This window comes from Crotalus tigris, unplaced genomic scaffold (assembly GCF_016545835.1).
Source record: "Crotalus tigris isolate CLP2741 ecotype Arizona unplaced genomic scaffold, ASM1654583v1 scf7180000023713.2527936, whole genome shotgun sequence".
NCBI classification, from domain to species: Eukaryota; Metazoa; Chordata; class Lepidosauria; order Squamata; family Viperidae; genus Crotalus; species Crotalus tigris.
This window is the reverse complement of record NW_024100135.1, coordinates 442,799-465,277: the sequence shown is the minus strand read 5'-3', so window position 1 is coordinate 465,277 and position 22,479 is coordinate 442,799. Positions and strand designations below refer to the sequence as shown.

The window sequence follows — 22,479 nt, the reverse complement described above, 5'->3', positions numbered from 1 at the left end:
TATAATAATATGATCTGATAAGGTATGATGGAATTAAGGTTTAACATAGAAAGATGATAGTGAATGTATTAAGTTGAGCTGTTTATGTATGTTTTTTACCTTGAAATGTTTGTTTACCCAAACACTGCGGTGTGTCTTAAGTACTTTTTGTTAAAATTAAAAAAAACAATAAAATATATTTAAAAAAAAAAACACAAACCACTCTACAATGCCTTGGTAAGGCCAAACTTGGAATACTGCATCCAGTTTTGGTCACCACGATGTAAAAAAGATGTTGAGATTCTAGAAAGAGTACAGAGAAGAGCAACAAAAATGATTAGGGGACTAAAACATATAAAGAACATTTGCTGGAATTGGGTATGTCTAGTTTAATGAAGAGAAGGATGAGGGGTGACATGATAGCAGTGTTACAATATCTCAAGTGTTGCCACAAAGAAGAGGGAGTTAAGCTATTCTCCAAAGCGCCTGAAGGCAGGACAAGAAGCAATGGATGGAAACTAATAAGTAAAGAAGCAACTTAGAACGAAGGAGAAATTTCTTGACAGAACAATTGATTAGTGGAACAACTTGCTTCCAGAAGTTGTGAATGCTCCAACACTGTAATTTTTTAAGAAGAGATTGACAACCATTTGTTTGAAATGGTATAGGATTTCCTGCCTGAGCAGGGGGTTGGACTGAAAGACCTCCAAGGTCCTTCCAACTTTGTTATTCTGTAATATTCTGGAAAGTCTTCATTATTTGATTTCAGATACCGGTGCAGTGGGAACAAGCTTTTCCTAATTCTTTATTTTGTTCTTGAGGTTCTGTCGGCTCTAAGTTTAAATCCTTTCCAGAGTAATCTGAAATTTGAAAACAAACCCATTGAACTCCGTGTTTGATAATTAATATCACAAAAATCAGAATTATACTGATAGTTCCCTCTATCACTTCTATGTTGTCAGGATGCCATTTGTATTTTAAACCATAATTAATCTGTGCTATATTAATTAAAAGTCACTAATGTGGTGTTTAAAATGTGACAAAACTTTAGAAACATATCAAAGACTTGGCTCCATGCTTTTTTTAATAATAAAAAATGAAAAAAATAAAGCAATGGTGAAAATCAAAAAGGGGTTTTGTTTTGCTTCAATGAACCTTTTTAAGAAGATTGGTAAAACTGATGCCTAGGAAAGGATTATTTTTTGTCTCTACTTAGGACTTGAAAAACCGTAAAAAAATAATATTTAAACTTGGGAAGTTTGATAGCAAAATAAGAAAAATCAAAGTATATTTGATAACATGTGACCTAATCAGTAATTGTTTTAGAGATACTGTTTCTTTAACTAAACAGACAAAGGGAATGACCATAGGCAGGCAAATAGGGAGTGGGAGTGGGCGCACCTTCTGACTTCCTGCCGGCATCCCCATTGATTTTCTTTGTAGGAAGCTGGTAGGAAGCATTGGAAATGATGATTACATGACCATGGCTGAGTGCAACAACTTTGCCAAATTTCAGTCCCATAGGAGTCATGGGTCCTATATGTTGGATGCATTCTTCCCATTTAAGATATGCTGATTCAAAAATTATTGCCCTATAATACAGGTAGTCGGCTTACAACTATTCTTTTAGTGACCATTCGAAGTTACAATGGCATTGAAAAAAGTAACTTATGACCATTTTTCACACTTACAACCATTGCAGCATCCCCATGGTCATGTGATCAAACTTTGGGGGATGGGCAACTGGCATGTAATTATGATGGTTACAGTGTCCCAGGACCATGTGATCTACTTTTGTGACCTTCTGACAAGCAAAGTCAATGGGGAAGCCAAATTCACTTAACAACCATGTTACTAATTTAAGAGATACAGTCATTCCTTTAACAACTGTGGAAAGGAAGGTTGTAAAATTGGACAAAATTCAGTTAACTGTCTCACTTAGTAACAGAAATTTTTGGTTCAATTGTAGTTGTAAGTCAAGGACTACCTGTACACTGTTTCTTCCAATTGAAGGTTACAATCAAACAATCAGACACAAAAGTTTTAGTAGCATATAGATTTGGGATGGGGGGAAAGAAACCTTTTCCTGAATTCCTTGCTTGATTCACCAGATTAAAAAATATACAGATTTTAAAAAGATGAGAAGGTTTCAGGATTAAAGGAAATAAAAATGATCTCCTAAAGGGCAGCCATATAGACAACAAGTGTTGAGCTTCAGATTTCCTGGTAATACAGGGAAATGTTCTCATCTTTTTATTCAACATCATTAATTGTTCTTCAGGAATGCAACTGCCAATTACATCCTATTATTATTATTGTTATTATCTGAAATAATATGATTTCAAATAAAATGGTAAGTTTTGTTCTTTGCAGCTGCAATCCAGTGAATGCTTTTTTATTCGAAACTGAAATATTTCCACTAGTTTCAATTGATATTTTTAATGTCAACAGTTTTCGTGTGGGTAGGAGTGAAGCAAATTCTATTCTCGTTAATTCCTAGTGTGAACAACAGCATGCATATTCTCTCAACTTTCAGCTGTAGCCCAACCAAGCACGTCTATCCTTGTCATTTAGCCAGACAGCATGGTGAACAGGTCTTGTGGCAAGTGGAGCCCTAGATATCTGAAAGGATTAAATGGGGAAAGTTGTACTGTACAGTCTAAACCTTTCTAGGGGATGGAGTAAAAATGGTAAAGATGGCATTTCTAACCCATGCTAAAAGTTCCCTCTTTTTTAGTATTTTTGACCTTAATGCACTTATAGGTAGTGCATCTTGGTGTACAACCGTTATTGAGTCTGGAATTATGATTGTTTAAGTCATTGCAGTCATAACTGAGGCATCATGGGAATGGATTATAACAATTTTTTATAATGGTTGTTAAGAGAACACCATGGTTATTAAGTGAATGTTATGGTCATTAGCAAATATGATGGTAGTTAAATGAATCCATTTTCCCTACTGGCATTTTTGCCGGAAACCAGAAGTAAATATTGGAAACTGGCTAAAAAGTCACAAATCATGGTTATGCTGCAAATGGCCATAAAAGGGGGCCAACTGCTAAATACCAAAAATATGACCGTGGATGTTTGTTTGTGGCTGTTGTAATTCTAAAAATGGGGCATAAGTTGCTCTGGGGAGATCTATTGTAACTTTGAATGATCATTAAGCAACTGGCTGTAAATCAAGGACTGCCTGAATAAAAGTAGCAGGGCTTTGAGCAGTTGCAACTATCAACTTTTCACACACACCCCTGTACTACTGATACCAGGAGGAAATCTCATGCTGATTTTGAATGACTGATCCTGACAAAATCTTACTTGTCTCAGAAAAATATTAATCTCTGAATCTCCATAATGTCTAGTAGATAAAGAGGCTGATATGACCATGCAGGCATGTCAAACTCGCAACGTAACGTGACGTCGCACGATGTATCGGAGCTTTTTCACCATTGCCGGCAATGAGGTGGGCGCGGCTCTGGTATGATGAAACTGGCTGGCGGGCCGGCAGTTTGACATCCCTGGACCATAGTTCCAACTAAATTATTAAATTGATGTTTCCCAATATTGGCCCATCACAAGTTGGTGACTGGTATTTTTCCCTGCTGTTGAGTGTGAGACGAAATGCTGTCTGGGAAACAACTGCTACCCTCAGCAATGCAATGAACCAGCAAGGTGCCCAGTACCATTTCTGAGGTTCAATAAATTATCCTGTGGGAGCAGCACAGTCTGTGTCAATTTATTTTTCCTCCAACTTCATGATAGGAGGCAAACATGAAAGCGCTTGTCTACTACAGGGCTTTTCGATCTTTTCACTATTGTATCATTTTTAGGATATGACAATATCCGAGTACCACTAGTTGCCTAGCAAGGTGTCAAAAACTTGATGACCCCCAAAAAAAGAGAAAAAAAGTGATAAAGTACAGGTAGTCCTTGACTTACAACAGTTTGCTTAGTGACTGTTCAAAGTTACAATGGCACTGAAAAAAGTTCCCCTCAAGGCACAGCCGAGCAAGACAACTGCCTGCCCGCCTGGGCTCTTCCTCCTGTCCGAGCTTTCCATGGTTGCATTTCTGTTGAGGATTGGCAGCGGGGATGAGGTGGGGGAGTGTTTGGTTTTTATTCCCCCCCCCCCGGTCTGCTGGGTGGTTCCAGCAGGTTTTGGTCACTTCATATGACCCTGGGACACTGTGACTGTCATAAATATGAATCAGTTGCCAAGCATCTGAATGTAAATCACAAGACCCTGGAGATGCTACAACATTCCAGCTGATCTGCGCTTCTTCAGGGCTCAGCAGAAGCACCAGGATCAGCACGGAGCTCCAGCTGGAACCTGGCGCTGATCCTGGTGCTTCCACTGAGCCCTGACAGTCCCGAAGAAGAGCTGATCCTGGCACTTCTGCTGATCCCTGACAGCCCTGCAGCTCCAGCCATCTCTCGCTCAGGCTTGTGCTATGCTGCCACCGGTTCAGCTCATTCCCCTCCCCCACTACCACTTTTCTAGGATGGTCGTGTACCACCTGCCAGGTACCAATGTACCACAGGTGGTACCCGTACCACTGGTTGAAAAGCCCTTGTCTACTAGACCACAGCTTTTCAAACTGGGAAACTGCAACATTCGAATTCCAGGAGAACCTGATTGACTCTAAAAGGGAAAACAAGTTCATATGTACAGTGGCAAGGGTGAAAATGACGGCCTCCATCTTTACTAGGAAAGGTGCCTTGGCCATGGGGTACTCAAGAAACAAACACATTTTGTATACGCTTGTCCTACCTTCTTGCAAACTAATTCTGCTCCAGCCCTCCCTTTCCCTTTTTCTGAGCAAAGTCAAATGGGAGTGGGGGTGGGGAGGCCGGAAGAACAGGATCAGTTTCCTAATCTGCCCCCCTCCCCCGTGCAATGGACCAATACGTTTTATTTAAATTTCTACTGGAATCTGGAACTTTTATCTTTTGAACAGTTGTCCGCCTGCTCTACATGAGCCCGTTGTAAGATAGAAATGGAGTAGATTCAGTTACCAGCAGCTTTCCCGTACACGCCGCATGCAAAATTTCCTCCTCTTGATAGTATCGGGAAGAACTGAAGGATTGCAACTAAATCCTACCCGTCTACATTTATGTGGGAGTTAGCCCCGCTGTACAAAATTTATACAGCCTTTTTCAATTCAGGGAAGGCATACGAAGGGACCTTTTAGTGCTTTGACCCATTCATTTGTTAGGTTTACATCCCCTTTTTTCTCTGAGAAAATTTCTGTCTTCAAAGTGATATCCATAAATATGACACTTCCCACGTGGCTGATTTATGGGAAATAAACTGGTAAACTGAGGAAAACTCGGAGAGTGAAAATAACACGTTCGCGCGCTCGAAAACTAGTATTTGGTGACGGAGAAGAAGGCAGCACTAGGACCCTCGCGGTTTCTAAACTGCGTCGCGGCCGCGCTCTGCCTGTTGATAAAAGGCTCGCGGCGGCGTTTTGACGTCACGGGGAGTTAATTTTAAACCTGGACAAGATGGCGGAAGGAGACGCGGCTCGGTACGGGCAGCGAGAGGAACAGCCTCGGTTTCAACCAGACTTGACAGGTAACTAACCGCCTGCTTCAGCAAAGGAACGCCAGCATCCCTGCTGAAGACAGATGACGGATCTAGAGCCCGGCGTTTCTTCTCTCCGGCTTCTTTTTCCCGTTAACGGCTGAGGGCAGCAATAGCTTCTCTCGGGGGTCTCCGCGTGCAGGCGACGGGTGTCGCGCCAATTGCTGTGGGCAGAGTCTGGGCGAGCGAGAAGACAGCGATTCGTCTTCCCTTCTTCCTTCGGAGCGACCCTTTCTCACGCAGCAGTGGACTAGGTAGAGGGAGGTTGCCAGAAGGCCTCGTCCCACTCCCTGTGGGGAGGTGGGTGGGTAGGTGTCTTCTCTAAAGAGGGGCGTTGGTCCGTGAGTGTGCCGGTGGTCAGCAAGAGTCGGGGAAGCTGAGAGAGGAAAAAAGCCAGCAGGCAGAATGACCCAGTGTGGCAAACGGCCGCCGTGACTGCAGCTGCAATGAGGAAAAAAGATCTGAACTGTCTGTTGGCCTATTTAGTGGTAAAGGGGAGCGCCGTGGTATATATTTTGCCACTGGGCTTCACCACTGTAAGAAGGAAGAATAACGTATGGATAGGCAAGCCAAGGAAGAATAACGTATGGATAGGCAAGCGTGGGCGCTTGTGAACTTGACAGAAAGGGGAGTCGTCTCTTCGATCAGTGATCCACAGACATGGGATCTCTGTACCTACGAGGGTAGATTAGGAATTGCTAAAATAGGCCTGACTCGTTCCACGCCTGTATCCACTTGAAGTTGGAGCGGGCGTCCTTTGCAATGCCACTGAGCTATATTGTGTGGCAAGCATCAACCAGCGTGTCAAAGGAGTGAAAGAAGGCAGTGACCCACGTGGTAGGGCTGGGCTGGTCCATGATGCCTGTCTGATTATAGCTTTCATGAAGAATACTTCTTGAGTAAATGTAAATAGTTTCTGAGCCTACTCAGTGTCACTGCTGTTTTGCATTAGACTAGGAGCACTAGTGTTTCAAGGCTTTCAAGGCTTACCTAGAGTGGGTGATCAAACTTGGGATTTTTGTTTTTTGCATGCAGAACATATGCTCTTTGTGTGTAATTAGAATGGATTTGGTTGGGTAGCTGAGTTATTTACACAGGCTTTATGCTGTTATTTAATAGTACTGAAAATAGTATAAATGGCATAGTGGACATAGTGGGTTCTAGTGCATTATATCATGTAATATAGCAGTGTAAAGTATTACAAGTAAATTATGGTGCTGGACTATATACATTGCTAAAATGTTGTAGCAAAGTCTAACTGATGAAAGGAACAAACTATTTAAAGCAAATATCTTCTGGTTGGCAACTCTGATAATGGTAGTTGCAGTATTTTATGAAAGGATTTTTTGAATGTATCGTTTACAGCTAGAATATGTGACCTAGTTTTAAATACTTCCAAGAATGTTTCTCCTTTAAATACTGTTTGTGTGTTTTGTTGCCCTCTGTCTATTTTTGCAATTTGTTTGTGGCAATCTTTGCATGAAATAGAAGACAGAGGAATATGAACTTTAATTAAAAACTGGTGGCTTTATTTTAAACCAAAATGGTTTAAATTGAGAAGTAGTCAAGAAGTTTTGCTTTTGATTTGCCATGTGATAAATGTGTATGCATATTTGTTGTCAAGCCATAGGGGAATATGCTTGTATAATGCTTGTTGCACATCTCTCCATAAATAAACATGACAATTGATATTGAGTTGACACTGGGATTTGTAATTTAGAGAACATTTCAATATAAATTTTGTCCTACAGTAAATTAATTGAAATGAATTTTTTAAAAACATAAAACTCCTGGCCAATACCATTTTTATAAATATTTTCCCTTAGAAAATTTGTAGTGGTATATTTAGCTTCCTCAAAATGTATCTTTGTAATGTACACTATGAAGGTATGCTTTGTATCACTTAATTGAGAGTTGATGAATTTGCATTTATGGTTTTATTTAGAAAAACAGTATTTGTAAACCTGTGCTCAGCTCACATGGATAGGCTGCCTTGAGCACAGGGGGCTGACTTTACAGTAAACAAAGTTTAACAATTATGTTCCCAGATATAATTAGAAGCTATTCTCCTAAATTACTTACCGGTACTGCACAGAATGTATAAGAGCGGATAACAAGGTTATTCATCCCATCAAAACATACAATTATATGATTTTTGTTTATAAAATAAGTATTTGAAAATTAAATTGTACAATTCTGTCATTGTTTTATTTAACATATACTACATGAAATTTAATTACTAAAAGTATTTCTTGCCCAACTCTCATGCCAATAAAACCATTAATTTATTTATAAAGTGGGTTGCATGAATTCATTTATCTTTTTAGGAATCACAGTTTTGTTTCAGAATTTGAGAACCTCTATAGTTAATTTCATTAATTATAGGTGAAATGAATAGTGCTGTCTAAGTTTAAGAACATAATTTGTTGACTTGAAATTTTATATTATGCCACTTTTTACTATTAATATTTTGAATTGAACTAAAATTTAAAAATACCTAAAGATCGTAGAACTAATTTTTTAATGAAAGTTTGAACAATTTTTTAAAGTACAGATAGTCCTCTACTTATGACTACAATTGAGCCCAAAATTTCTGTTAAGAGATGCTAAATGAATTTTGTCCCATTTTATGACCTGTCTTGCCATAGTTAAGTGAATCACAGTAGTTGTTAAGTTAGTAACACGGGAATTAAGTGAATCTGGCTCTCCCATTGACTTTGCTTGTCAGAAGTTCGCAAAAGAAGATTATATGGCCCTGGGACACTGCAGTCATCATAAATATGAACCAGTTGCCAAGCATCCAAATTTTGATCATGTGACTATGGGAATGCTACAGAGGTCATAAGTGTGAAAAATGGTCGTAAGTGAACTGTTAAGTAGAAGCCTACCTATAGTTTTAGTTTATATATAATATAAACTAATTAATTAATATATGTCAAAATAGATTTTATACATATTTGTAAAATAGATGGTAAGCAAATCATTTTTTTAAAAAAGACACTGAAATGATGAACAAATGATACTGTGCAAAAGCATTCCTGATCTTCAGTTATTACTTGACTCATCTGAGAATAAGAACTTAATCAGCTATAGGTTCTCAGTTATAGTTTTGAGCCTTTTAAAAAAATAGGATAATACCATATCCAAAAAGTTATATAATAAATCAGTTATGTTTGCTGTTGGTCAAATTCATTTATATTTTATCAGGATTATCAGTTTGCTATATTTCATTTATCAATTATTGTCCTAAGATATGAAGCCAGATGACCCTCTAAGAGATCTGTATTGACTCCTAATTAAGATCAACACAGATTTATGCAGCAGGCCCTGTACTGATCAGGCAGTTAAAAATAAACAGTTGATGATGAAAACTAATAGGTCCAGCAGAGCTAACTAATAATCCATCCTTTCAAGTTTTTTTTAATAAATCATCCTCCTAGTGAGCAGAGAATAGTCTATATATTTACTACTTGTTTACTGCATTCACTTACATACTTTACCCAAAACCAGGAGAGAGCCCTTTTTCTTAATACTATCTTTTGGGAATTAATGTCCTTTTTTTTTCTCTGCCAGAAGCCAGACTACGAAGAAAAGACAGATACATTTTACTGGAAGTCTGATCTGCTCCCTTCTATAAAGGTTTTGAAATTAGTCCAGATCACATGAAAGTAGCTCAAGGGCTGCATGCAGCTTAAGATTGCAAGTCATCCATCCCTGTGCTATGTAAAAAGAAACAATTGTTTCTTAGCCTGTCACATATTGCAAACAGCTATAGAAAAACTGTTTGTTAGTTAATACATTATTATTGTGCTTCAGAGCCTAGGAACTTGCATCTTTTTTTAAAAAAATAAGCTAGGATGGTATTAGTTTAGAAATCACTACTAGAGAAAATTAGGGCATATGTAAGGCATGGAAAGGAAAGAAACAATATCCAAGAGAAAGAAAACAGGAATAAAGTTGGCTGGAAAGGAGGAGTAGGGCTTGTCATACGTCTAGAACAGCGGTTCTCAATGTTTGTGTGACGGCGACCCCCATGCGCGCATGCGCGGCACCGCCCCCATGCGCAGCGCGCATGTGCGGCGGCGGCCCCTGAGGGGGAAAAATGGCGGATCGCGTTGTTTGGTGACCCCCGTAAAATGGTTGTTCGACCCCAAATGGGGTCGCGACCCATAGGTTGAGAACCGCTGGTCTAGAAGCTCCTAGGCTCTGAAGCACAATAATTTTTTGTACCAGTGTTTATAATCAGTGGTATGGAAGAATTGTGCAGGATTACATTTTAATTTTCAAAGGTACATGAATTTACTTCATGTAAGGCAAGCACATAAAAACCTTTAGTTTGGTCCAGTGGTGGTGAACCTTTTAGAGACTGAGTGCCCAAACTACGACCCAAAACCCACTTATGCATCGCCGGGTGCTGGGTAGGCATGGCCACCAAGTGGGCGTGGCCACTGAGCTGTTAGCTTGTGCTCGCTCGCTCGCTCGCTGTCCACTCCGACTTGTGCTCGCTGTCTGCAGCAAATGCTGCTTCTGCTGAAAGTTGCTCCTTTTATAGCCTCTGGCCTATTCCCAGACTGCGCATGCGCAGAGAGTTGCACATGCGGGGAGAGGAGGAGGGAACAGCTCGGCCCAGCAATAGCTTGTGTGCCACCAGAAATGGCTCAGTGTGCCGCCTGTGGCACGCGTGCCATAGGTTCGCCACTACGGGTTTAGTCTATATTACTGTTATTTCTAAAACCTTTGTCTAAATAGAGTTAATATGTGGGATCTGCTGTTCTACATTAAGTCAGCTGGTAGGAAAGGCTAACTAGTCTATGACTGTCAATTGAACTTTGCACATAAATTGGGCACTTTAGAGATCTGTTCCTCTTGGGTAGTCAGATAGCTCCTAGGTTTTGTTTTGTTTTTTGCTCAGAAGATGTGTCTAAATAACATTTTCATTTGAAATGAAAGAGAAAATGAAATGAAAAGTATTTTGTTTAAGATGTAGTTTTTTTCTTCTGAATAAATATATGTTAAGTGACTCATTGCAGTTGTTAAGTTAGTAACAAGGTTGCTAAGTGAATCTGCCTTCCCTGTTGACTTTGCTTGTTAGGAGATCATAAAAGGGGATTACATGACCCTGGGACATTGCAACCATCATAAATACATGCCAGTTGCTGAGTGCCCAAATTTTGATCATGTGACCATGGGGATGCTACAGTGGTCATAATTGTGAAAAACAGTCATGAGTCATTTTTTTCAGTGCAGTTGTAACTTCAAATGGTCATTAAATGAACTTTTCTAAGTTGAGGATTACCTGTACTTGCAACTAAACAATTTCATTACCAAGAAGTATAATCCATATAAGCCTTAAAATTGTATATCAAAGAATTCAGATCCTTATATAAGAGATGGGCAAAACCTAATTAATTTTTTTAATTACAGCCAAATCAGTTACTTAGGTACAACTGATGCAATCTTAACATGTACATAATTTGGGAGTGAATCTCGGTGGTTTATAACTCCCCTCTGAGCGGGAAGTGATGTGACTTGTAGTTTTAAATGCTGTGACATCCAGATACAGATAGTCCTAGACTTATAACCATAATGGAGCCTGCCTATCATGGTCATAAGTCATAAAATGACTGATCAATTTTATGCCTTTTAGTGGTAGTTGTTAAGTGAAGTCATCACATTTACAAGTGAATCTGCAATCATTAAGCAAACCAGTGGTTTGCTATGGATGTGGTTTTGCTGAAAACCGGAAGTCCCGATTTTTGGTAACACTGCCATAAAATGTGTTCATGTGACCGCAGGTTGCTGCAAATGGCCATAGATGTGGCCTTTTTGCTGAGCACCCAATATTTGATCACATGACCACCAGAGGAGTGACAATCAGATCTTTGAATCACATAAGTAGCCTCAAGATAGGTCCATCATAACTTTGAGCAGTTGCTAAATGTCCGGTCATAAGTCAAGGTTTACATATAGAAACAGTAGATCAGGCATGTCAAACTGCTGGCTCACAGGCTGGATGCATCACGCCAAAACCAAGCCCACCCCTTGCCGGCAATGGGGAAAAAGTTGCAATACGTCGCGCGACATCACATGATGCCGCAAGTTTGACATGCCTGCAATAGATGAAGAGCATAAAGACAATCCTTGGGTTTGTGATAATCTGTTATTTACCTTTTGTTAAGGTTAAATTCAAGTTAAGTACTTTAAGCATCTGATTTTAATTTGGTTTGTTCAAGTCTCATAGAGTCAGGAGGTTTCAGTTACAGGTTTCAAAACTGATAATAAACTACTTGCAGATTATCTTTATACTTGGAAAAATCTGGAGTATTTCTAGTCAGTAGAAAGGGTCTTGGTATAGGGATATAGTCTATATTGGATAAGATGGTACTCCCCTTGAAAATATATATTGGTTGTCTGTAGTATACATTTTAATTAACAAGAAATTTGATTAAACTAGGCTTACCACAGATAATGATAAAAATAGAATTGAAATAATAATTTCATAAATAATGGTGTAAATGTAATATCTAAATGAAGCTTTTATAGCCAAGTAGCATATATTTATGTTTTTAAACCTTTTTTCTTACGCTTTTGTTACACAGTACCGATCTGTATGCTTTTGGCTCCTATATCTGAAGTGCATGTCTTTAAAATATTCTGATATACATTTTTGTTGTGAGTAAAGTCATGAAAATTAGTGTGGTAAAGAATAAGATTGTAGGACTCTGTCCACTGGATAAGCTTGCCTTCTTTATGTTTATTACCACATTTCAATCCTCATAAAAACATATGTAAGCAAAATTAAATGTCCATGACTAATCATTTAACTTCTCATGGAATATATGTACATATATAATTTATTTTGCAGAAATATTTTTTTCTAACAGTATATGTGATTAAAGGCATTGATTTCATTTAAGCAGCAAATGGTAGAATTAATATGCTTATGTTCAGATAATTGTATATTAGCTTAATTCTTTGAAACAAGCTTACGGCACTCTTAAAAGGATTTGTATCTATTCTGCTGTCCTTGATCTGTCTGAATCTAATCCTGGATTCTTAAGTAACAGCTATAATAGCCAGGTGCGTCTTGGCTTCATTTTAGACTGACATGCCAGTTGTTTCAGAGTCTATAGATTAGTTTGTGGATGCATATATTACATTTTTTGTTATACGTGTGATCTATGTTAGTTATATTTTGAGAGAAGCTATGTGATCTTCAAAAACTTCAGTTGGTCAGATTGGATTTCAATTTGTTTCTGGTTCCAGTTCAAAATGATGGCAATGATTTTTAAAATATTTTCTATTTAGGTCTGAAAAAACTCAGCATTTGTTAATTAAAAGAATATCCTTAGTTTCAAAGAGACTTGAATAGGAAGTGACCATGCAGTATAAAGCCATTATGTGAGCAAGTTAAATTGCTCTTTCAAGCAAATTCTTGTCAAACTTCCTTCATTAACATCATTTATATTCATTTTATCTTGAGCCTTAGTGTTTACAGAAATTATCTTTCCTATTGAAGACACCTGTTATCACAAGAGTGTGGAATCAGCAGCAGCACCAGTCCTTCAGGCCTGATCGTCATATTGCCTGTCTGCCCCTCTGCATCTAGTGGCTGCTTCAGCATCCTGACCATCGCCACTATTATGGGACACGTGTGATTTCACTATCAACCATTGCGGAGTGACGAGCGCTTCTGCGCCAAGTGTGAGTTCAGGTTAGCCAGTAGGCCGACTCACACCAATTCACGTGAAGTCAGTTCCCTCTTCACGGGGGTTTCTGACGTCCCTTGCAGACCGAGTCAATCTCAAAGTCACTTTTGGGTTGCATCTCGATGGAAATGGCAGAATCCGCTGAGCCACATCCTTTGGACACAGACATCATTCCCGTCCCAGCTGAGCCGGCAACTGAGGCACCTTCAGGTAAGGCCAAAACCAAATCTAAGCACGGCAGGAGGGCTGGCACAGCAAGCGACAGGCAGGCCGACCGTACACATAGAGCCCTGGAGAAGCAATTCTCCCGAGCCCAACGCTTGTCTGCTAAACAAGGTCTTACAATGTCGACCTCCACACCACCAGACACGGGAACGCCTCAGCCATCCACATCTAGACTGTGGTCGCCTGAGATGGTATGTCAGCAGGTCCCGACTCAGATCCTTGGTCAGGTAGGACTACCTCTATTTGAGGAGGATCTTAATTTGCCCGGCCCGTCAGCAGCACCCACCGCTGCTATCACACCACCTGCTGCGGGGTTAAGGCCTTCGCTAGAGCAGTCTTTCTCCGACCAGCTCCAAGTGTTGATATCATAGGCTGTGCTCCAAGCCATGGCGTCAGCATGTCACCAACAGGGGCCTTCTTCTTCTGCCCCAACTACCGCCACATGTCCTTCACTGGATCGGTCAGTTATGGTCTCCCCATCCCATTCTCCTGATTCCGACTCTAATGATTCAGATTTTGAGGGAGGTAAGGATGGTTGGTCGGATTGTGGGGAACCCACTTATGTATCCCAACCTATGTCAGAGCTGTTCAATGCTTCATTTTTTCCTACCTTGCTGCGCAAAGCCTGTGAAGCAAGTAAACTTTCCTCCCATCCAGTTCCAACCTCTCAACCTTCCTCTGATCAGGAAACTAATCCCTTATTTGCTGTGCCAGTAGACACTCACCTCCATATTCCCTGTCCCCCCGTTATTTCTCAAAAACATCCAGGGACAGTGGGAGTCACCAGCTGTTCAGCCAACTCAAGGTGCGACTGAGCGCAAAATAATAGACATGACAAAGACTTTAGCAGACCTATTAGAGGTTCCAAAGGTAGATGAAGCTCTGGCACCACTATTTTCGACTTCCAGTCTCCCGGCAGATGTATCGGACGCTCTTAAGGCAGAAGATAAAAAGTCCGAAATAGTCTTGTGCAAGGCACATTTGGCATCTGCCTGGGCAGTTAAGGCAGCAACAGCCACTTCCTTCTTTGCAAGGATCTCTATTACCTGGCTGCATCAGTTACAAGATAGAATTCCGCTGGAGGAAGCCAGGATCCATGACCAAATTATTAGCCACCTCTGAGAATATGGCTGACGTCGCCCTGTATTCGGCCAAACATTCAGCCCGAGCAATGGCCTCCAGCATAGTCGCTAGGAGGCTTCTGTGGCTAAAAAACCGGAGAGCCGAAGGCAAACATAAGTGGTGCGCAGCCACAGCCCCCTTTACAGATGGCAAATTATTTTGGGGGGGGGGGGCGGGATATGATCGGACACGCTGTATGAATGTATTTATTTTATTGTTTTATTGTCAGATTATTGTTTTAATTTTGTACGCCGCCCTGAGTCCCTTGGGATTGGGCGGCATATAAATTTTAGAAATAAATAAATAAATAAATAAATTTGGGGAGGCTCTAACGCCATATCTCGTTGAAAACAAGCAGAAACAAAAAGTCATTTCTCATGTAGCAAGGAGAACTACCAGACGGTTCACCCCTTACAGTCGCTGGCAGTCCTTTCGGACAGGGGCTACAAAAGAGTTTGCGCAACCATACCGGCCATCAGCTTCCAAATCGGAGTGCCCCTTTGATAGGGCATCTTATAGAGACAGAACCAGGTACCAGCCACAAACCAAACATTCCTTTCGTGGCAGAGGGGGTCGTCCCTTCCACCATGGGAAATGACTCAGAGGGAGCTCCTCCCATTGGCGGCAGACTCACCTTCTTCATACGCCAATGGGAAAGCACGACCACAGACTCCTGGGTTCTGCATACTATCAGAGAAGGCCTATCCCTGGAGTTCAAATCCATGTCATTAGATCACTTCGTGTCTTGCCCAGCCACGAGAAACCCTGTAAAAAGGGGACTCATGGAAGACGCCATCCAACACCTACTCACCATCAAGGCGATAGAGGAGGTTCCCCCAAGCCAGGTGGGCCAGGGGTATTATTCCATCCTGTTTGTAGTCCCAAAGTCGTCCAGGGGATGGAGAGCAATCCTCGATCTCAAGGGACTGAACCTCCATCTTCAATACAAGAGGTTCAAAATGCAAACGTTACATTCCATCTTAACCAGTATCAGGCGGGGAGATCTATTGACCTCAATAGATCTAAAGGAGGCATATCTACACATTCCTATCTTCCCGGCTCATCGCAGATACCTCAGGTTCTGCTACCTCAACCGCCACTTTCAATACAAAGCCCTTCCGTTCGGCCTTTCCTCAGCTCCCAGGGTCTTTACCAAAATCCTGGCAGTGTTGGCAGCTCACCTGAGGCTGGCCCCCGTACAGGTCCAGTGTTATCTGGACGACATCCTGATCCAGTCCCTATTAATCTCGGATTTGGCCCTCACCATAAGGACCCTGCAGAACCACGGCTTCCTGATCAATTTCAAAAAGAGCCAGATGTCTCCCTCTACCTGTCTGCTTCATCTGGGAGCGGTGATAGACACGGAATCATGTCACATGTACTTGTCAGAGGAGAGACGCAAGAGCATCAGAGACCTGGCACACAGGGTGTGCAGAGACAGGGCTGTGTCATTGGCCACGCTTTCTCAACTCCTAGACAAACTAATATCATGCATAGCAAAAGTCCCGTGGGCCCGACTACATACCCGGGAACTTCAGTGGTTCCTACTTCCATACCAGAGACAGCATACCAGCACGTCCATCAGGTTGGTTCGGGTTCCTCATCAGGTGCGTTTATCACTTGGCTGGTGGACTTCATCAGCCATTCATAAGGGGACCCTGTTCAAGGAGCCCAGTTGACTTCAGGTGACCATGGACGTGAGTCTCTTTGGTCGGGGGGCACACCTCCAATCCCAGATAGCTCAGGGTCGGTGGTCGCAAACAGACCTCAAACACAACATAAACTGGTTAGAGCTCAGATCAATACATCTAGCTCTCCAAAAATTCCACACAGTAGTCAAGGGACAGCATGTACTCGTCCGAACAGACAACGTGGCCGCAAAGGCTCACGTAAATTGACAAGGGGGCACCCGGTCCAAATCCCTCATGACGGAGGCCCAAGCGTTGAGCTCCTGGGCAGAGAAACACCTGCTCTCCATCAGGGCTGAGCATATCTCGGGGGAGGCAAATAGGTAGGCAGACTTCTTCAGCAGGTCGACAGTAGATCATTCGGAGTGGATGTTACATCCAGATATCTTCCGGGAGATATCGGTCAGGTTTGGTCGCCCGATTGTGGACCTGTTTTCCTCCCCGGAGAATGCTCAGCTGCCCAGATTCTTTTCTCGGTTCCCCTCCCGGGGAGTGGAGGGGACAGATGCGCTACGCAGCAGGTGGCCACAGGGTCTGTTGTATGCTTTTCCCCCATTGCCTCTGCTTCCAGCAGTAATCAGGAAGATCCTGGAGGAGCAGGCGGAAGTGTCTTCGTCGCTCCTTACTGGCCCAGGAGACCATGGTTCGCGGACCTGGTAAGTCTTTCATCCTCAGCCCCGTGGAGGATTCCCGACAGCCTAATACGGCTGACGCAGGGGGATCTCCAGCGTCCAGACCCTCAATGGCTTCAATTGACTGCTTGGCACTTGAACGCCGCACCCTAACTAGGGAATCTTATTCGGCGGAGGTGATTGATAATGATCCAGGTGGCCAGAAGACCGGCAATGAACCACATTTATGACCATATGTGGAAAAACTTCTGTCGCTGGTGCGACAAGAAGCATGTAAGTCTATCACAGGTGACTATTCCCAGGGTGCTGGAATATTTATTGGAGGGCGTCAACAAAGGGCTGGCACCCAACACCATACGCAGACAATTAGCAGCTCAGTTCTTTCATGGGGCCCCTCAGACTCTTTATCACGGCATCCCACTGTCCGGGCCTTCCTTAAGGGAGTCACGAATATTAGACCGCCTGTGATTCATAGGTATCCCTCCTGGGACTTGCCTCGAGTCCTTCAGGTGCTAACATCATCTCCCTTTGAACCACTCAAAACGTGCTCATTGCGATACTTGTCGCTCAAGGTCTCCTTCCTGATTGCCATTACCTCGGCCAGGCGCATTTCAGAATTAACTGCCTTGTCGGTTAGGAAGGACCCGTGCAAGTTTCATGAGGACAGGGTGGTTCTCAGGCTAGACCACAGGTCGGCAACCTCCGGCTCCGGAGCCGCATGCGGCTCTTTGAGCCTTCCCCTGTGGCTCCCAGCCTCCTCTGCCTTTGCAGAGAGAGACAGAGAGAGGCAATTGCACTTCCCTGCTTCTCTCTCTCTCTCTCTCTCTCTCTGGGTCTGGGTCTGTGTGTGTGTGTGTGTGTGTGTGTTTTGTGTGTGTGTGTGTGTGTATGTGTAAAAGAGAATGCACTCACAGTGTTCTCCGAGGAGCTGAAAAGCTTTCTGGGCGGAGCTCCTCCCTTTGCTGCGTCTCTGAAGCAGGAAGCAGGAAGGGCAGGAGAGAGCTAGCTAGCCCAGCTAGGCTGACTCAGGAATTCTGGGAGTTGAAGTCCATGAGTCATAAAAGAGACGAGGTTGCCTACCCGGAGGTTGTTGGACAACAGCTTGAAGCTTGCCAGGTGAGCAGCAGATAGGAGGGGGGGGAGAAAGAGAGAGAGAGAAAGAGAGAGAGAGGGAGAGAGAGTGAGTGGGGGAAGAGGAGTGGCAGACCAAGGGCAGATAGAGAGGGAGGGAGAGAGAGACCCTTTTGACATCTAAAATGAAGATAACACTGCATATATCCTTTTTTTACCTTTGTGTGTATGTAATTTTATTCTCTTAAAGCATTCTCTTGGTGATCATTGTTTTAATAGTATGGATATTCCCAAGAGTCATATTTTTACTTTTATTTTTAATGTGTATATGTGTGTGTGTGTGTGTGTGTGTATACACATATATACATACACACACACACACACACACACACATACACATACACACACCTATAATAAAGGTAAAAAAGGATATATGCAGTGTTATCTTCATTTTAGATATCAAAAGGGTTTTGCGGCTCCCAGTGTTTTGTTTTTGGTGGGAAATGGGTCCAAGTGGCTCTTTGAGTGTTTTGGGTTGCCTACCCCTGGGCTAGACCCTTCATTCATCCTAAAGGTTAATACAGTTTTCCATAGGGCACAGGAGGTCATTCTTCTAAACTTTTGCCCTCACCCATCATATGAATTGGAACGGCGCTGGCACACTCTGGATGTAAGGAGAGCCTTATGTTGCTATATCAATTGCACGGCGCCCTTCCGTAAGTCGGAAGCCCTATTTGTGTCTTTTCAACCTTCTTCAATGGGTCAAAAAGTATCAGCTGCCACCTTAGGTAGGTGGATCAGGGCCTGTATTTCAACCGCTTATGTTTCACTTGCCTTGCCAGTTCCTCCTCATGTGACAGCTCACTCTACCTGCAGTGCTGCTACAACTGCAGCGTGAGCAACCCAGGCGTCCATTGAGGACATTTGCAGGGCGGCAACATGGTCATTGCCATCACCGTTCATTAGACATTATTGTTTAGACAAATTTGCTTCAGCTGAGGCCGCTTTCGGTAAACATATCTTACAACAAGTAGTCACACCATCTGGGGTTCCGGCCCCAACTGACTCCCACCCTTAGGGACTCCGGAGGCTTTGGTATGTCCCATTGGTGGATTCTTCAGTCATCATGCTGGAGAAGGAGCGTTGGCTTACCTGAATGCCTTTTCTCAGCATGATGATGAAGAATCCACGCCCTCCCCTATTAGATCTCAGTTAGGTCCGGGTGGGATACTTGCTCTGTTAGTTTTTCTTATTACCTGCTTGAGAGTCATCACGTCAAACTGTTGTCATTGGCTACATCCGTCAATGAAACTGGGAGGTTCCCAGTTAATGAGGAGGCGTGACAACTTGACAACTTGGTCTGATTGGGCAGGAGGACTGAAATAACCCATTAGTGGATTCTTCATCATCATGCTGAGAAAAGGCATTCAGGTAAGCCAACACTCCTTCCCTAAGCTCCTGTCACTTTGCAGTAGCCCCACAACTTGTCCATGACCTGCACAGGGTTTCTCCCACCCCTTGTTATACTCTCATTCTCCTTACTTGGAATTCCTTCCACTTTCCACTTAACTTACACATCTGGAGTTCGCAACCAGGACTGCCAAGACTGCTGTCACTCAGGGATGTGATCGTGTGACATTGCGCTTTATGACCGCATTGCTTAGTGATGGAAATTCTGGTCTCAGTTGCGGTCATAAGTCAAGGACTAACTTTATTTCTTGCTCTGTAAGGAACAATAGAGTAAAACATATTATTTTCTTTTGTGCTGCTTAGTTGCCTTGGGTGAGATGGGTGGCTATATAAATTTGAATATAAATAGTCTTCGACTTAAGACCACAATTGGGACTGGAATTTTGGTCATGTTGAGGCATTCACATGATGGACTCAATTTTATAACTATTTTATGGTAATCAGTAAGTGAATCACATGGTCATAAGTCTGGGTCACATAGTTGTTAAGCAAAGCATGTGGTGGTTAAGCAAATCCATTCCCCAAATGGGCAGTTTTTTTCCAGAAACTGACAAAAAATGTTGCAAATTACAGTTTGCAACCAGTGCTACCAATCCTACCTGTAAGCTGGCTGCCAAATGCCCAATATGCAGTTATGTGACTGTGGGAGGGGCAGTGCAATATTTTAAGATGGCTAGAAGTGCTTTAGGGCTGTAAAGTACCTTTTCTGAGGCTGTTGTAACTCTGAACAGTCATTAAGCAATCAGTTGAAATCAAAGGCTACCTATAAAACCAACTAATTTTGTAGAAGCATACTGCACTCTGCGTGGGGGTACCCTTGAAAAGTTTCCAGAAGCTTCAACTGGTTCAGAATAGGGTCGCACAATTCAAGGTGTTGGTTATTAGCTATAAAGCCTACACGGCACAGGGCCAGGTTAACTATGAAACTGGCTTCAGCCCATCACATCAGCCTGTCCCACTCAATCAGGCAGGGAAAGCATGCTACTGACCCCATCACTAAAAGAATTTTGATTGTCAGGGTCTAGGAAGAGGTCCTTTTCTGCCTCTATCCCTTCATTGTGGAGCATCTTACCCTCAGAGATAAGGAAAGCCCCTAGGCCTAGGCTTTTGGCCTTGCACAAAGGGGTCAACACTTGGCTGCATAGCCTTGTGTGAAGGATACAGGCCCACACAACCATGGGGCTGATTGGGCCCATGAGAACTTCCACACACACACTTCTATTAACTGCCAATCTCCCCATCTTGGAATTCTCGATCTTTTGTAATTTTACAAAGTTTTATATTTAAAAAAATAATGTTAAATTATTCTGTTTTTAATGCTTAATTTTATTGATTAAATTGTACACTGCTCAGAGTCCCTCTCTGAGAGAGATGGGCAGTTAGGAAGTGTGAAATATCAATACATAAAAAGACAGTAAAATTTTAAAACTATTTCTACTGTACCTTGCCGTAGCTATAATAGTGCTTCAAAGTGTGTTTTTGAATTTTCAATATCTAAAACTTGATCTGTTCTCCACATAAGTCTAAAACAAAATAAAGAGAAATCAAGTTAAACAAATGAGACAAAAACATTATTCTTGTTTATTGAGGAAAATTATTCAAAGCTGCATATTTGTGCATATTTGTATGTAACAAAATTTTGAATCTTTTACTTTCAGTAACTGGTGTGCTATCCACTGGATAGCAATAACTGCAACTAAACATTCCCAATAACTGTTGATTAGTCTTGCATATCTACTTTATTTTATTTTAATCCATTCCTCCTTATAGAACTGCTTCAATACAGGGATGTTAATGGGCTTCCTTGCATTAACTGTCCATTTCAAGTCCTTCCATATATTTCTATAGGATTAAGGCCAGGATTTTGACTTGGCCATTGCAAAATATTAACTTTCTTCTGCTACATCTTTTCTTTATTTGTGTGACTTATGCTTTTTGTGTCATTGTCTTGCTGCATCTTGGTTCATTATACCAGAACAATTTTGAACCAAGGTAGCTCAAATTGGCCAACTTAAAGAATATGCAAGATATCTGGGGCCCATTATTTCTATGGAATTGAAATTTATACCCTGATTAGACCAAGTTTATTCCCAAATTTCTGGTCATTGAGTATCTCTGTGATCACATGATATAGATACACTTTTAAGATGATGATAGGAATGTCCATCATTCGGGTAAAAAATATAGTCAGCCTAATTATGCCACGTGGAAAAAGAGAACAATTGTGGTCAAGAGGTTGTTGAGAAGCAGCAAGAAAGGAGGAGGAGAAGACAAGAATCTGATTGGAAAATTTAATTTTCATTCTAGTTGCCTCAGACTGCATTAACTTTCTCTCAAAAGATGACTCTAAGGGTCATAGTTTGTCTATAAAGAATAAACCTAAGAAATTAAAATCATTGATAAAAAAAGCCAACAGGAGTAGCTAACTCAGTTTATCCCAACAGAGTTAATTAAGGTTCCGCATAGTGTTCTGTTTTTACAAGCCATCTTTTCTTCTACAGGTAGTCCTTGACTTACAACCATTTATTTAACGGTGGTTCAAAGTTACAACAGCACTGAAAAAGCTGACTTTCAACAGTCCTTGCTCTTACGGCCGTTGAAGCATCTCCATGCTCAAGTGATCAGAATTTGGACTTTTGGCAACTGGCATGTATTTACAGCAGCTGCAGTGTCCTGGGTTCATGTAATCATCATTTGCAGCCGTCCCAGCTGGCTTCCAACAAGCAAGTTAATGGGGGAAGCTGGATTACTTAACAATCATGTGATTCACTTAACAACTGCAGTGATTTGCTTAACTGTGACTGCTGCATCACCCCAGTAGTCATGTAATCACATTTTGGGTGATGGTAGCTGAGTCACATTTATGACCGATTGCAGTATCCTGTGGTCATGCGATGACGTATTGCAATATTTGATGCCATTTCCAGCAAAAAAAAATCCCATTGGATTAGCCGGATATGATTTATGACCATGAGATTTGCTTATAGAGCACTTGA

At 41.9% G+C, this 22,479-nt stretch overlaps 1 protein-coding gene across 2 annotated transcripts in view; it reads left to right on the top strand.

The window, feature by feature from the left end:
• The first annotated feature begins 5,464 nt into the window (after nucleotides 1–5,464).
• ATL2 (atlastin GTPase 2) overlaps nucleotides 5,465–22,479 on the top strand; it is a 49,865-nt gene continuing 32,850 nt past the window's right edge. For both annotated transcript variants that reach the window (XM_039320865.1, XM_039320866.1), the window contains exon 1: nucleotides 5,465–5,557. In XM_039320865.1, the coding sequence (XP_039176799.1) occupies nucleotides 5,488–5,557 (70 nt within the window). In that variant the 5' untranslated portion in view covers nucleotides 5,465–5,487. The remainder of the gene's footprint in view (nucleotides 5,558–22,479) is intronic.